General features: G+C 37.9%; 1 protein-coding gene across 1 annotated transcript; it reads left to right on the top strand.

Moving 5' to 3' along the window:
- The first annotated feature begins 7,375 nt into the window (after positions 1-7,375).
- On the top strand, positions 7,376-13,269 carry LOC122653989. Its single transcript, XM_043847963.1, has 5 exons — positions 7,376-7,437; positions 8,474-8,495; positions 8,526-9,606; positions 10,660-11,330; positions 12,029-13,269. Exons 2-5 carry the CDS (start codon positions 8,474-8,476, stop codon positions 13,048-13,050), a joined length of 2,796 nt encoding a protein of 931 aa, XP_043703898.1. The 5' UTR covers positions 7,376-7,437; the 3' UTR covers positions 13,051-13,269.
- Positions 13,270-14,621: the final 1,352 nt, after the last annotated feature.

Below are 14,621 nucleotides of genomic sequence, written 5' to 3'. Positions count from 1 at the left end.
GGAGAGCTCCTCGAGATCTTCGATTTGATAAATAATTCAACCCATATCACTTAATATCTCTGACCAGTCTAGGTGGACTTTTGCTGGTCTAACCGGCTTAGGAACTCGTTCAATATCTCCTCTACATCATTAATTGTTTAGTTAGAAATGCCTTCAAGTTGAAAATGAGAAAAGATCCAATTTCTCTCCACCTATGATGAAGAGAGAATTTGTTCATCAATCCTATCAAAACTTTCGATTGAAAAAGTATTTCAGACCATGAATGATAAGGAGTGGTAGTTAATGACAAAGGAAAACTATTTTCTATTTTGTAATGAGAAACCAAGAAGTGAAATTAGTGGGGGTGTGGAATTCGGGGGGAAATTAAGTAGCTATAAAGAGAACGTGAAATTGAGTATTTTTTACTTTAGAAGTCAAAAGCATTAATAAGCTTCACATGGAAATCCCTTGTGTCACTGTTTGTGTGGTGTAGGAAAAAAAAAAAAAAACAAGAAAGATCTCAATATTAATGCTGGCTAAAATACAAAATCTATAACCAAATAGTTTAGGGTAACCTAGAATCTAAACTACGTCACACTCCCTTGTCACAATTCACAAAATACTAATAATTATTAATACCAATGGAATTGATCGAAACAACTATCGTCCCAGTAAGAAATTAAAGACCTTCTTCTCACCCACAAGTATTTAATTTTGTTGTTGTTTAATAGCTATGTGGCTCATCAAAAATAAAAAAAAAAAATTAATAATAATAATAATAACTAGGTGGAATGTTATGATTTATAGGCTATAGTTCATTTCACCGTTAGACATTGAGTTTGCTTTTAATTAGACAAATTAACCAAGCATAGAACCCTGGATTGGGATGGATTAGTTGCACTTTATCTAAAAAAATAAAAAAAATAAAAAAATTTGATTAGTTGCATAAAGACTGTATTAATGAGGAGTGACGTAATGGTTTTGCACATAGGTGATAGAGAGGTCATTTTATGTGAAGAAGAGTTAGAGAAAGAATGTGCTAGTCTATCCTTTTAGGTTGGCTTAGAGAAAGAACGGCATAGAGAGGGCACCAATGAGAAGTGATGAAATGGTTTTGTACATATGGTATAGAAAGGTCATTTTATGTGAAAAGGAGAGTTTTAGAGAAAGAAGGTGCTAGTGTACCTTTCCTAGTTGGTTAAGAGAATCTTTTCCTTTATTATTATTATTATTATTATTAAAAGTATATTTTTTTTATAATGGATTGACACGTTGTCTGCTTGGCATATTAAATATCAAACCAATAGCAAGAAATCAAACGGTATATTCAATTAGGAGAAAGAAGAGAGCCGGTGAGAGGAAAGTATATACTTCTTGTTATATAATCAACAAAATATAAAACATCCATTTGATTTGGGTTTTGAATCATCTGAATTGTACCAATTCTAAAATGAAAAGGGTGGGGGATCATTGCCAGATTGTGTGGTGGCCCTTACACCATTATGAGACCAATGAAAATTGAAAATATGCACAAAAGCATTCAACTTGGATGAGACTCTTCATTTCACGGAGTAATGTAGTCATTTCATCCTCTCTATTGTCTGTCTGGGTGAGTGTAGGCATCACACAGCCTGACAACCATCTTTTTCGCAATTGAGAAGATAATATTGAAAGGAGCTTTAAAGGGAAAAAATAAAAGGTCATTCTTGCTTATGTGGCATGCACTACCTTTGGTCAAAATTTGGGTAACTACCATACTTTGCCACTTGGTTATAATAAAATGATCTTAGTGCAATCTGACTTAGGCGTGTGGGTTCTGTTAGTTTTTGTCTTAAGTCTTCCCTTTGTTGTTTATAATTGGTCTATGGACCTTTGATTAGGATAGACCAAAAAAAAAATAACTTAGGCGTAACCCTAACTCCCCAACAATCGGATTGAACTGAGAAGTCTCTCGTCCCCTAAAGAGGATGCTGACTTTCCCTTATTGGCATTCTTGAAATTATTTGTGTGTGATGTGATACTATTTATTCTTCTAGATTTTTTTTTGGGTAAAATTTTAATCTTCAAGATTAGACATTAACGGATCATTATTATAAGTTAATCAGTGTTATCGATCAATGGTTGATCCAAGGCTTGTCCTTGTAGTTCGCTACTTTCTTGGGAGAACTGCATCAGAAATTTGATTGATGGTTAAAGTCTTCTTAGCGACACCAAATCCACATTTATTTGCTTTCCAAGAAGTAGAGTTCATAGAATTTAAGACTAGTTTGTTGTTGATTTGGTGAATTATTTGAAACATTAAAAGAAAAATTGGTCATGGGAAATTTGCTGGGGTATGGGGATCGACTACATACCATGGATGGTGTGAGATTGACTCGAATAATTAAACCTCATTGGAGAGGATCTGGACTCGTAGTAGAACCTCACTTCTCATAAGAGAATAAATGAAAAGAGAAAAAATATGAATTTTGAGCTCTATGGAAGAAGTCTTGCCTCTCTTTCTAATGAGAGATATTCTAGAATATCCAAACTATTATTCATTTATTCCACTTGCTAATAAATAGTCACCACTAAATAATGCTTAGTTAAAATTTAATTATTCCGTTCACACACTACTTACTATATACGTGCATTCACATACTTCATACTTGACTTTTGACTCAACCACGTACATCTATCCATAACCACATTAATATGTCACAATTGGCATGTAATTAATTAAATCGTTTTCTAAAATGTATTTTAAAACAGAGTAGAGATTGTATACATGTACATAGCCACTAAGTTAGTAATGAGGACTAAAACTAAAAAACTAAGTAGTAGGTAATTAAGTGAAGGTATAAACTATACTAACTAGAAAGATAGGGTCGTAGCTTCTTGTTGCACCATCCAAGGATGAAATCACGTCTACACTAATTTTTATTATTTTTCATACGAAAAATATTATAGATCAACTAAGTTGATGATCTTTTAAAATTGCATCAAACAGCTAATGTCTCTACTTCTAGGCAATTTTTAACTATTGATTTGATAAGACCAAAATCCATATGGGCCATGACCTTCCATGTAATGGTATACCTCTATGTATGTCTATGCACTCTAAAAAGTCCCCGCGTTCCCTCTTCATGGTCTTGAATCTTTATTAGTTTGTTCCAGACATTGATCATGTGGGTAAGAGATCTTGGGATAGATTTAGTCCTAAAAATTTGAGTCTACCAACCACAAAATAGATATTTAATGTCAAGTGTGATTTCGTAGATCACTTAAATGGGTGTAATTAAGCTAGATATGCCATATTGTGATTATTAATGGAAATCAATTGGAATCCCTCACATCTCTTAGTGAAATAATAAAACTTAGCTTTGAAATGAAGAGGTTTCCCACACTAATGAATCTTTCATGGTACATCAATGATGATGTAAGAAACAATATTATTATATAGGATTTACATGTAACAAGATCGAGGAAGAGAAAAAAGAAATTATTAAACTAAACCCCGTGTGAGAGGGTTTACCATACATTAGTTGTAAGGAAAACTTTTTTCCATACAAGATTAGTGAATAAGATTAATTTAAAAAATAAATAAATTTGTTGCCAAGTCTTGGAATTAAATCCCACTTTTACTTTCTTATTTTAGAAGGGAAAAAAAAAAAATCAAGTTTCCCTCCACCCCAAGTGAGTGGGATACAAAATTAGTGAATAAGATTAATGAAATTAAAAATATATATTTTGTTGTCAGGTTTTGGAATTAAATCTCACTTTTCTTTCTCATCTTAGAAAAAAAAAAATCAAATTTTCCTCCAGGATCCCATTCACCGAGGGCCGGGAGAGGGTTGGAATGGGTATCAAGAGAGTATTTTGGAACATATTAAAATCCTAAGAGAAGTTTGTGAACCCTTGGATGGTAGATGAACTGTCCTCTATTGGTGGAGGAAAACTTTATCCAAAAAATTAAAAAAAAACAATTCCTATCTTTACTTCTTTCTTACCCTATCCCCTAGTAAAACCCTTTCTTGCCTCTCTCTCTCTCTCTCTCTCTCTTTTTTGGGATAAATTGCATGGTTCCAACTTCCAAGTTCCGACTGACATTCCAAAGAACCTATTTAATTATCAAGAGCTCCAAAAGTGCTCCCAGCCATACCTGTTTTGACTTGAAGATTGCATTAGTGCTGCTATTCGGTTTTCACATCTCACTTTTGCAAAATCAAAATGGTTTCAATATTAATGTTGTGTACCTCACAAGCAAGGATTAATTAACTTAGAATTGATATAGAATTAGTCTCCCTTGATTCCAATTTGAATCTGTCAGGGCATAAATCAAATGGTAATTATAGACTATAGAGTGCAAATTTAGAATCAAACATTTAAAGGGTCAGGTTATAACCGGACGGATTAGGTGGGCCTGGACTCGATCGATTCAGTGGGGCTTCCGATAGGCTAGAACCTCACACTAGAATCGCCCGATTATTAAACATGTCGGGCTTGGAGTTGACACCCATAGTTCCACACCAAAGACAAATTGGTTGGAAGGGTTGTCCTTTGAGAGCTTAAGATGTATTCTATGTCAATCTCATGTGGGAATTTTCTTATTGACACTGCATTAAGGAGTCAATAGAATTGTAACATTACTTTTTTTTATATTTTAGTACAACATATATTTTCTTTAACGAAAATAAATTTCTGTCATTATACAATTTATATTCGAAATAACACAAGGGGCAATAAAAAAAATGTGACAAATTATATACACCTATAAAGGTGTCATTAAAAAATCTTTTTTATTCAATCAATAAAAATAGCATTCCTATTACCCAAAAAAAATTGCATCCTAAAGTCCTATAATTTTTCTTTATTCTATGTCTGCCTTTCCACTTATTTATATAAGCTTCTTTTTTTTTTTTTTTTTTTTTTTTTTTCTGTTCCCACTTTCAGTGACCCCAAAAACATTTCGTGGGTAGCTCGTTTCTATCCTTTCTATTCCTGTGAATATCGGCATAAGCATTGTTGGCTCTTTTCAAAAACTCTATTTTATTACTTGGTAAATTCCATTTAAGTTGAAACTTGACATCTGGTAAGTAAATCAAAGGGTCTACCTTGGTATCTATAATATTTGGTATTTTTATCTGTTCCATTTCCTGTCCGCTCCATTACCTTCAAGTTCTCTAATAGAGGGGTGGACCCCATCCGAGTAGGGGTAGGGTGGTCATTTTTGCCCCCTCTATTGAGAAACTTGAGAAAATGGACCTGCCCAGGAAATGGAGCAGACAAAGGTCCTAATATTTGTGCGCCATCTAATTGGCCACATACTCTTTAGGGCCATTTTGAATGTATAGGAAAACTATCTCATCATGGTATCATATATTTGTACAATTACAATGTCTTTTTTATTTTATTTAGGGGAGAGATTGCTCTGAGACTGTGTGGCCCCTGCGCCAACAGGGGGCCAATGGGATGCTCACATGGGCATCAAGGGGAGGGGTGAGGTGGTCATTTCAATAACTCATGGGAGAGGGCCTAGGGGGACGTTGTTCGGCAACATTCTATTATCTTTTTATTTTCTACCGATGATTAATGTGAAAAATTGGTCTAGGAGTGGATCGGGAACCCATACCCCACCCCCACCCCCACCCAGATCCGGCTCCTCTCTAGGGAGCTCAGTGCCCAGGGAGTGCCCAAGGGGCATCTAAGGGTTGGGTTGTGCCACACACATCTCGGTGCATGCCTAGGGATGTGTGCGGCACAGCCCAACGGTTGGATGCTCCCTAGGCATGTTGGGCTCCATGGAGAGGAGCTCAATCCACCCCCACCCCAAAAAAAAAAAAAAAACCCCAAGGTCCCAACTAGAAAAAGAGAAGAGAATAAGTTATTTGAGCCGTTGGAGGAGGTGAGGACTCTCTGAGGAAAAAATTGGCTGCAACCATGTTCCCGCTGCCCGAATAATTATCACCTCCAATTCGCTGCCCGCTCCAATTTCCTCCAATTCCTCACATAGGAGCGGAAATGAGCTCCTAAATGATCACCCTATCCCACCTTGGGTAGTGTGTTCGGGCAGGGGGTAGGGTGGTCATTTCCGCTCCTATGTGAGGAATTGGAGGAATTGGAGTGGGCAGCGAATTGGAGGGGATAATGATTTCCTGTTGCCCACAATAGTAGGCAGTAGGCACCAATTTGGAATAATTCCCTTCCCCTTTGGGTTCATAACATGGTTCTAAGTATCGGTATCGAATTGCCCGTATTAGGTGATCTGTACTAGTTTTGCAGCTTGCCGACCCAATAGCATGTCAATACCGTATCAATGACACCATACAGACAAGGGGTAAATTGGTCAAAAATCTATTTTTAAAGGAAGATCAGGGGCAAATTTGTCTGATACAGGCAATCCTTGCCGATACCGTTTGGGTTTAAAGTGCACTAAAACCATGTTTCATAAATACTTTTTTATGGTTTTATATTTCCAAAAATATCCTTCAGGATTCCAAGTCCGTGCCTCTGATGGGGCAGCAGGAACTTAGCTGCAACCCGGACAGCAGCCAAGTTTCGTGCGACTCTCTCCCTCTATGGTTCTATCTTTTACTTCTTCACATGAAATGACATATCTGCCCTCATACATTAGAAAGCGGAAAATAATATCTTTCCTCGTTCCCCGAGGAAGAAGAGTTAGAAGAATCAGTTTCGCGGGTTATTTTTGCAAATACGCGCCATTTTCAAATGGAAGTTGAACAGAACCCTCTTTATTGACTAAAATGCTCTTTGATGCCTTTTTGTTTCATTTGATTGGATGTCAGTGATCGTGTTTTGACCAATAACCCAAGAAAGGAAAAAGAGCTTTTGTTTTCAGTTACTGGGATGGTCTAGTGCTTAAAGAACTCCATTTCTGCCCTAGATTCATCCAAGCCACAACACAGCCGTGCAATTTTTGGTTTCCCTGCTAATTACCGGCGCTCATCTTTTTTCATCTGGCAGTTGATATTTTTCTCGTCAATCTATTTCTTAACTTGAAGTGGAAATTTTGAAAAATCCCTCTAAAAAATATTAAAATCCGATTTCGCATTGGTTTCTGCAACTCTGAGAGGAATTCCTTTGATTAATGGAAAGGAAGAACAGGTGTTTTGCTTCGTTGTCTCATAAGCAACCGAACCCATTTGAAATACTCTCTATGGCAAGCAAATTACGTCCGCCATGGGTTTCTTTCATTCGGCTTGCCAAAGTTCGGCAGAAGGACACTACTACATATGACTGGGATTTCCATGTATTTCATACACGCTAAGTCAACCAAATCATATCTTTACCACTTAAAGCGTTCCAAAGACTCGAAATCTTCTATTCAAACATTTCCCTTCTCTGAAACTGGACACTGCCTCACTAGATCCAGTAATGGCGGTGGGTTTGAGGTTTTAACTTGCTTTTGTTGGAGACGGGGATTGCTCTAGGCACCTCAGGTTTTTCTTTCTTCTCAAGGTAGAATCTATTTGCATTTCTGTTTATTCAATTTTACTTTTCCTTTTGGTTCTGGCTCTATGGGCTACTCCGAGAACAAAACAAACTACTCTTCTTGTGATTTGGGTTTAACGAATTTCTGGGTTTTAGGGAAATGGGTTTCAGCTTAACAACACAATTTAGAAGAGTGGAAGGGAAAAAAAAGATTGGAATTTTCTAAGTAATAAAAGATGACTGAGTTTATAAGTTCATGTCCCTGCTTAAACTTCTGCGAATTTTCTGCAAATCTTAATTCAAGTATACGATTTTGGTTTCTTTAGTACATTTCTAGGATTTAAGTTTTTATTTTATTTTACTTTTTTGAGGGAAGGGCTGTTAAAATGGAAATCAACTTGAGAAACTAGAGAGGTGTGGCAAAAACGCTGGACTTGCCTTCTTTTCCGCCATCAAAACCGGCTTTAAATAGTGCAGGTGGGGGGAAGGGGGGAATGTATGCGAAGTATTGAAGGTACTGTGTTATAAATTTTTATTGTAGTTTTTAGCCCATGTGACCTTTGATGTATTTTCTATGGGGTTCCCTAAACTCTGCATATATAAAAATCTTTGGCACAGGATCCGTTGCTCTTCAAATTTCAACGGTTTATCAGCTCCCCTAAAATCTCCCATTTGGACTTACTCCCCTTCCTCGTCACCTCTCTACCCTTATCTTAGTTTGTTCCTCTCCCGTTCCTTACCATTGTGCACTACAAGACTATTGTACCTGTTCTGACATCTCACCCAACATTGATTTCTGCAGCTTCTGCTGTTGTTGGAACCTGTTCTGACCCAAAATCAAAAGTTGTGGCTCTGTCTTCCATGTTGTGAGAGTCTTCCTGTTGCTATAAACTTTGGGTTCTGGAAGAAATCGAGTGTGATATTGATCAAGTGTTAAAAAGCTGTTTGTTCAATTCACAAGCCTCTGCTTTTGTCCCTCCCAGCTGAACAAATTGGTGCTCCTGTTTGTTTTGTACTCTGCATTACTTTGTAGATCAGTTTCTTCTGTTTACAAACTCTTCAGATGAGTGTAGTTCGGAAACCCAATATGAGAAGTGGAGATTGCTTCAAACCAAATATGAGAAGTGGAGATTACTTGGAAGCAATGATCAATGATTATGTGGGAGCAAAACCCAAAATAAAAGTTAATAGAAGTGCCTCTGCCCGCCTTGTAGCTGCCCTCACCTGTCTTCAGTTTGCATTTGCTATCTATGCCACCTTTCTTGTGTACTACATGAGCCCAGCTGTAGATTTACGAACGAAACCAAATTTCTCATGGGCTACCCGGATTGCCAAACAATGGAAAGAGTTCATCATCTCACCACACGTTATGGGATACTACCAAGAAACTTCTTCCCTTATTGCAGCCGAACTTCTTCCAATCGACCCATCTGAGGTATGCGAGCATGAAAAGATTGATTTCTTGCAGAAGAAATCAAATGATACGCAGATGATCAAGCTAAAGAGGGAGCTCTATGATGAGGTGTTAGAATTCCAACGTAAGTCATTTGGGACTGAGTCCCTTTCAGAGCTTATGGCGATGAGGTCAAAGTGGGATTTACGAGGAACAAAAATTCCAAGAGTCACTGTGATTTTGAACCATTTTAAGAGGAAAACACTCTGCTCGCAGCTTGATTCCCTACTTCAACAGACCCTTCCCTTCCACAGTGTCTGGGTTCTGGCATTTGGAAGCCCGAATGAGCTCTCACTGAAGAGGATTGCGCATAGTTACAATGATTCAAGGATCAGCTTCGTCGGTTCGAGCTATGATTTCAAGTATTATGGAAGATTCCAAATGGCACTGCAAACAGAAGCTGATCTTATATACATCCTTGATGATGACATGATACCTGGTAAGAAGATGCTACAGATACTATCCCATGTGGCTGGGACAGAGAAATATAAGAACTCAGTGTTGGGCAGTATAGGGAGGATTCTGCCTTTTAGACAGAAGGATTATACATTTCCAAGCTATAGAAAGTTTCGATCGAAGGAAGCGGGGCTATATTTGCCTGACCCTGCTTATGATATCACAGTTGAGAGAATTGTGCAGGTGGATTTTCTGTCTAGCTCATGGTTTTTATCAGCGGAGTTGGTTAAGACACTTTTCATTGAAACACCCTTCACCTTCATGACCGGTGAAGATCTGCACCTAAGGTACGCGTCATTTGGAATTGGCACCTTGTTTCATTGCTTTTTTTTTTAGTACACAACATAGAGGGTTTACCCCTATAGAAAGAGTGGTCTAGTTTTTTACTTTCCCTGAATAACTGATAACAATAAGTATCTACTAACATAGCTACAGGGCCTTCCATCAAGAACACATAGCTAGAGGGTCTTCTTAGGTGGCCCAACTGAGCTGCCACACTCAGTTGGGGCCCAAATGTGGACAGGTAGACCCCAAGGTCTCCTGCTCATATATCAAATTTTAACTCAAACAGAGCATATCAAGTAAAAAAATAGAGCTTTGAAAAATCAGGACTATGGGAGAATGCACAATAGTGGTCGGAGTACTGTAGGTTTGCAAGGACACATGTGGGATGCATGCGAATATATTGGGGGAGGGGGATACAATTGAATCAGGCTATAACTTTGACATGCGACTTATCCAGACCATGTCCTCTCTATCAAATGGTCGGAGTAACCACATCATCTGTCCTCGTGGCATATCCACATCATCCATTCATGTGGCATAATGAGGGTGAATTTACCCTTCTAATTTTGTCCAGGTGTAGATCCAGTTGAACATTTTCTTGAATCTTGACATTGATCTTTCTTTATGGACATTCTTGATTGCTTTTACACTTTTTATTGGACACTCACCAACAAACAATTCTCTTTCAGCTTCTGCTAGGCAATTCCTTCCTTTTTTAGTGTAGGCCGTGCAATATCTATTTGCTTTGTGTTGGTCTGTTTATTGAAAGATTATACCACAGTGGGCTTCATGGTGGTAGCAGACCACGTAGGGTTACTATTTTCTGGGTCATCATGAGTCCTGTTGTCCTAGAAAAAGAAAATTGAAAGAGAGAGATTGTGGGTAGGATAGCCATTCAACTTACATTTTGGTTGAGCCAATCTCGTAGGTGGGAGTTCCAATATAAGAACCAGCAATACTATTACACCAACAGTAGATGGACCTTGACTGTGTGTGTTCTAGTATCTCATCTCTATTTCTAAATTCTGATTTTCCTTCATCTGTTCACTATGAAGCTATCAGCTCCAAAAGTACAGAAACGCCGGATCTTTTGTGCTTCCCGTTGACGTAAAAGATATTGATACCTGGGGTGACAGTGAACACAGGCTTGCTTATGTGTCTGAGACCACAGTCATATTTAAAGATATTGTTCAAGTTCGAGATGATCAATGGTGGCGAGCCCTCTCTACAGGTTATATGACTCAATGGGCAGCAATGTATCCTCAAAAAATAGATGCTCTCTTCTATGCCCATTCACTTGAAGAAGTGAAAGTACTTGCACCCCTTCTCGAAAAATTCAGGTCCACGGTTGGGAAGAAGGCCTATATTGCCATCTCTGGAGGCAGTTACTGTCCTTGTGAAGAAGCTGCATCTGCTCTGAAGTGGCCCAAATCAGTTTGCAGAGAGAGAAGATTCAAGATTTTCGATTTGGGAATAGGGGCTATTTCAGATTCGTCTGATTCAGAAGTTCCTGTCCTTCAAGCAGTGTACTCAAGCATGAAAGGTCTGATTAAAATTCACAACCCCAGTGTACTGATCACTGTGTCTGATATTGATACACATGTGAAGAAAGCTCTGAAAACGGTCTCTGAGACTAGTTCAAACTGTTCCACGCTGATACTTCTACCAAGGTCTTCTGTGTCCCGGGTTCTCTGGATGGCTGATCTACGATCAACAGCATTACCAAGTAAGAAGCATGAGTTCTGTTTATGTTGTTTACTGATTATCTATATAAATTCCTTTCTTTTTCTTTTTCTTTTTCTTTTTTTTTTTTCAAAAATAGAAACAGCGAAGAATGTCTTCTGTTATACTAAGTGAGGTTGAAAGTCAAAACTTTACCTCAATTTTCTGAGAACTCGAGTTCGTATTGAAGCTCGGTATAGGATGTGTACTTTTAGTTCTGGACCATGTGATAGGTTTCTTCAAGTAATTGAGAAGCATTTGCGAGTCAATTATATCAAAGTTGAGTCTCACACATTTTAACTCCATTCTAATGTTGATGGACTAGAGCTGAGCAACTGAGGTTATGGTACTTGAGGCAAAATTTTAATCCTTAGTCCCTATTTTCTTCTATTCCTCTTTATTTAATATTCATTTATCTCCAGTTCTATCAAGAACCCTTCCAAGTTGGGTCAAATTGCAAGGATTGCCGGCTTCAATATAAGATTAGTAACATGAATTTGATCTCTGCAAAGAACTTAAAGAACTAGAATATTTATCTTGATTGTTTCTAAATTACTTGGTCCTCTTTACTTTAGCTCCATTTTATGTCATTAAACCTAATACTCAAGTTGACATAGTTACCTTTCAAACATTAAATTTGGATATATTTTTTACCTCTGGTTTTATACATAATGATCCAACATCATCTTGTAACTAATGCAGATTGGAACCAGATGAGGATCTCGGTGAGCATCGTAACCCAAAACCGTGCTACTTCTCTCATGAGGCTTCTCAAATCTCTGAGTGATGCCTATTACATTGGTGATGAGATCTCTATTAGCTTTAGCATGGACAGTAAGGTGGATGAAGAGACTATAAGGCTTGTGAACTCATTCCAGTGGCCCCATGGTCACAAAACCCTCAGAAGAAGAATCATTCAAGGAGGGCTTATCAGAGCTGTCAGTGAGAGCTGGTATCCATCATCTAATAATGACTTTGGTCTCCTACTTGAAGATGACATTGAGGTCTCTCCATACTACTATCTGTGGATCAAATATGCCCTCTTAGCTTATCATTATGATCCACAAGTATCCCTCCCCGAACTCTCTTCCATCTCTCTCTACACCCCAAGATTGGTTGAAGTGGTCAAAGAGAGACCCAAGTGGAATGCAACTGACTTTTTCAAGCGCATCCATCCAAACACACCTTATCTCCATCAGTTACCTTGCAGTTGGGGTGCACTTTTCTTCCCCAAACACTGGAGAGAATTCTATGTCTACATGAACATGAGGTTCACAGAAGATGCTAAGAAAAACCCAGTTCAAATTCCAAAATCTAGAACTAATGGTTGGCAAGCTTCATGGAAGAAGTTCCTGATTGATATGATGTACCTAAGAGGATATGTTAGTCTCTATCCAAACTTCCCCAATCAGGCAAGTTTTTCAACCAACCATATGGAACCTGGGGCACATGTTAGTGCTAAGGACAATGTCGTTAGGCATGACAAGGCAGATTTTGAAGTGCCATTGTTGAAGGAGGACTTCAGGGGGTTGCTGCCAGGGGGAAAGTTACCTCCTGCGTCAAAGTTGCCATCAGTGAATCTTTTCAACCAAGCAGTCTCTCTAAAGGGGCTGAAGGCAGCTGGTGCAAAGTTGGGGCAGGATGTGATTGGATGCAATAATTTGACAGAAATTGTTGCTGTGGATCATGAAACTGGTCTGCCTGGCCACTGTGCAAAATTCTGATTCTTGAATTGTTTTTAGTTGTCTTTCCTTGTTTTCTAACAGATTTAATAGCTCAATTGTCATTCTTTTCCTAAATGTTCATGAAAAGATTGTTGGGATAAAACAGGGCAAATCAAAGGATGCTCACTGTTTCTTCTTTATTTGATTCCCCATGTGATGGAAGGAGAATGATGATTCTTGATGGGGAATAACAATTGTGCTCACATTATTGTTGTTTTACATCCATGTTTGAGGATGCATTCTCAATATAGCAATGTAGCCAAAAGTTGCTCTATAATTGAAGTTAGGCTGTGTTTCGTTTTATTCTCGAAATAGATTTTGGATATAGAATGCAATCTGAAGCTAGAAAATAGAGAAGAATCAGGTTTCAGAATGTGTTTTAGACCCAAAATCTATTTCGAGAATGCATACCAAACACAACCTAAATCTCTCTCTCTCTCTCTCTCTCTCTCTCTCTCTCTCTCTCTCATATCAAATACTCACACACGAAGAGTTGAAGGGAAGGAAATTGGAAAACCTTTATTGAAACTGCAATACAAGTTATAACTACTTCTTGTTACATCTACTTGAATTGGGATGGGATTACAATCGACGAGGTTCCATTTTATAGGGAGTTTTACATTATATATTTCAACGAGGCAGCAGCCGTGATAAAATTTGACACTCTTGCATAGTTGGTGACGAGCAGCAGTCGATGATGACTTCTTTCAATTCTCCCCCTCAACATTGACTCTTTTTCCAAGCCTGATTGTCATGCCTAGTTCATCTCTATATTTGACAAGCTTGGAAAAACAAGTCCTTTTATAAACACATCAGCAACTTGTTCTTCTGTTTTAACTAGTTGCAGTGTAGTTTCCCCTTGTAAAACTTTTTCTCGAATGAAGTGATAATGTACTTCCACATGTTTAGTCAAGTCCTTTTATAAACACATCAGCAACTTGTTCTTCTGTTTTAACTAGTTGCAATGTAGTTTCTCATTGTAAAACTTTTTCTCGAATGAAGCGATAATGTACTTCCACATGTTTAGTCCTTGCATGAAAAACATGATTTTTTGCCAATCGTATGGCAGACAAATTATCACAGTATAGTTATACCGATAATGCATTGGTTGATGTAAATCATTCAGTAATTGTATCAACCATGTGCTTTCATGTGTTGCCATTATTGCTGATCTATATTCTACATTTGTGGTTGACAAAGATATTGTCGATTATTGCTTAATATACCAAGAGACTATTCCTGATCCAAGATTGAATGTATATGCAATCATTGATCTCCTTGTGCTTGAATCACCTGCATAATCAATATCTAAATAGCTCGTATGCTTCTCCTTTTCTTTATAGGAGACCAAAATCAGCAGTTCCCTTCATATATCATAAAATACAATGAGTTGCTTCCAGGTGAGGCTTCTTTGGCTTCTGCATGAAATGACTCACTAGGCCAATTGCATAAGTGATATCAGGTCGGGTAATTGTCAAATAAATCAAGCTACCTACGAGTTGCTTGTACATGGTCGAGTCTTCTAAATCATCTTCACCACCAACACTTAGTTTAGTGTTGACTTCTACTGG

This window comes from Telopea speciosissima, chromosome 3 (genome assembly GCF_018873765.1).
Source record: "Telopea speciosissima isolate NSW1024214 ecotype Mountain lineage chromosome 3, Tspe_v1, whole genome shotgun sequence".
Lineage (NCBI taxonomy): Eukaryota > Viridiplantae > Streptophyta > Magnoliopsida > Proteales > Proteaceae > Telopea > Telopea speciosissima.
This window is presented reverse-complemented; position numbering and strand designations above follow the sequence as displayed.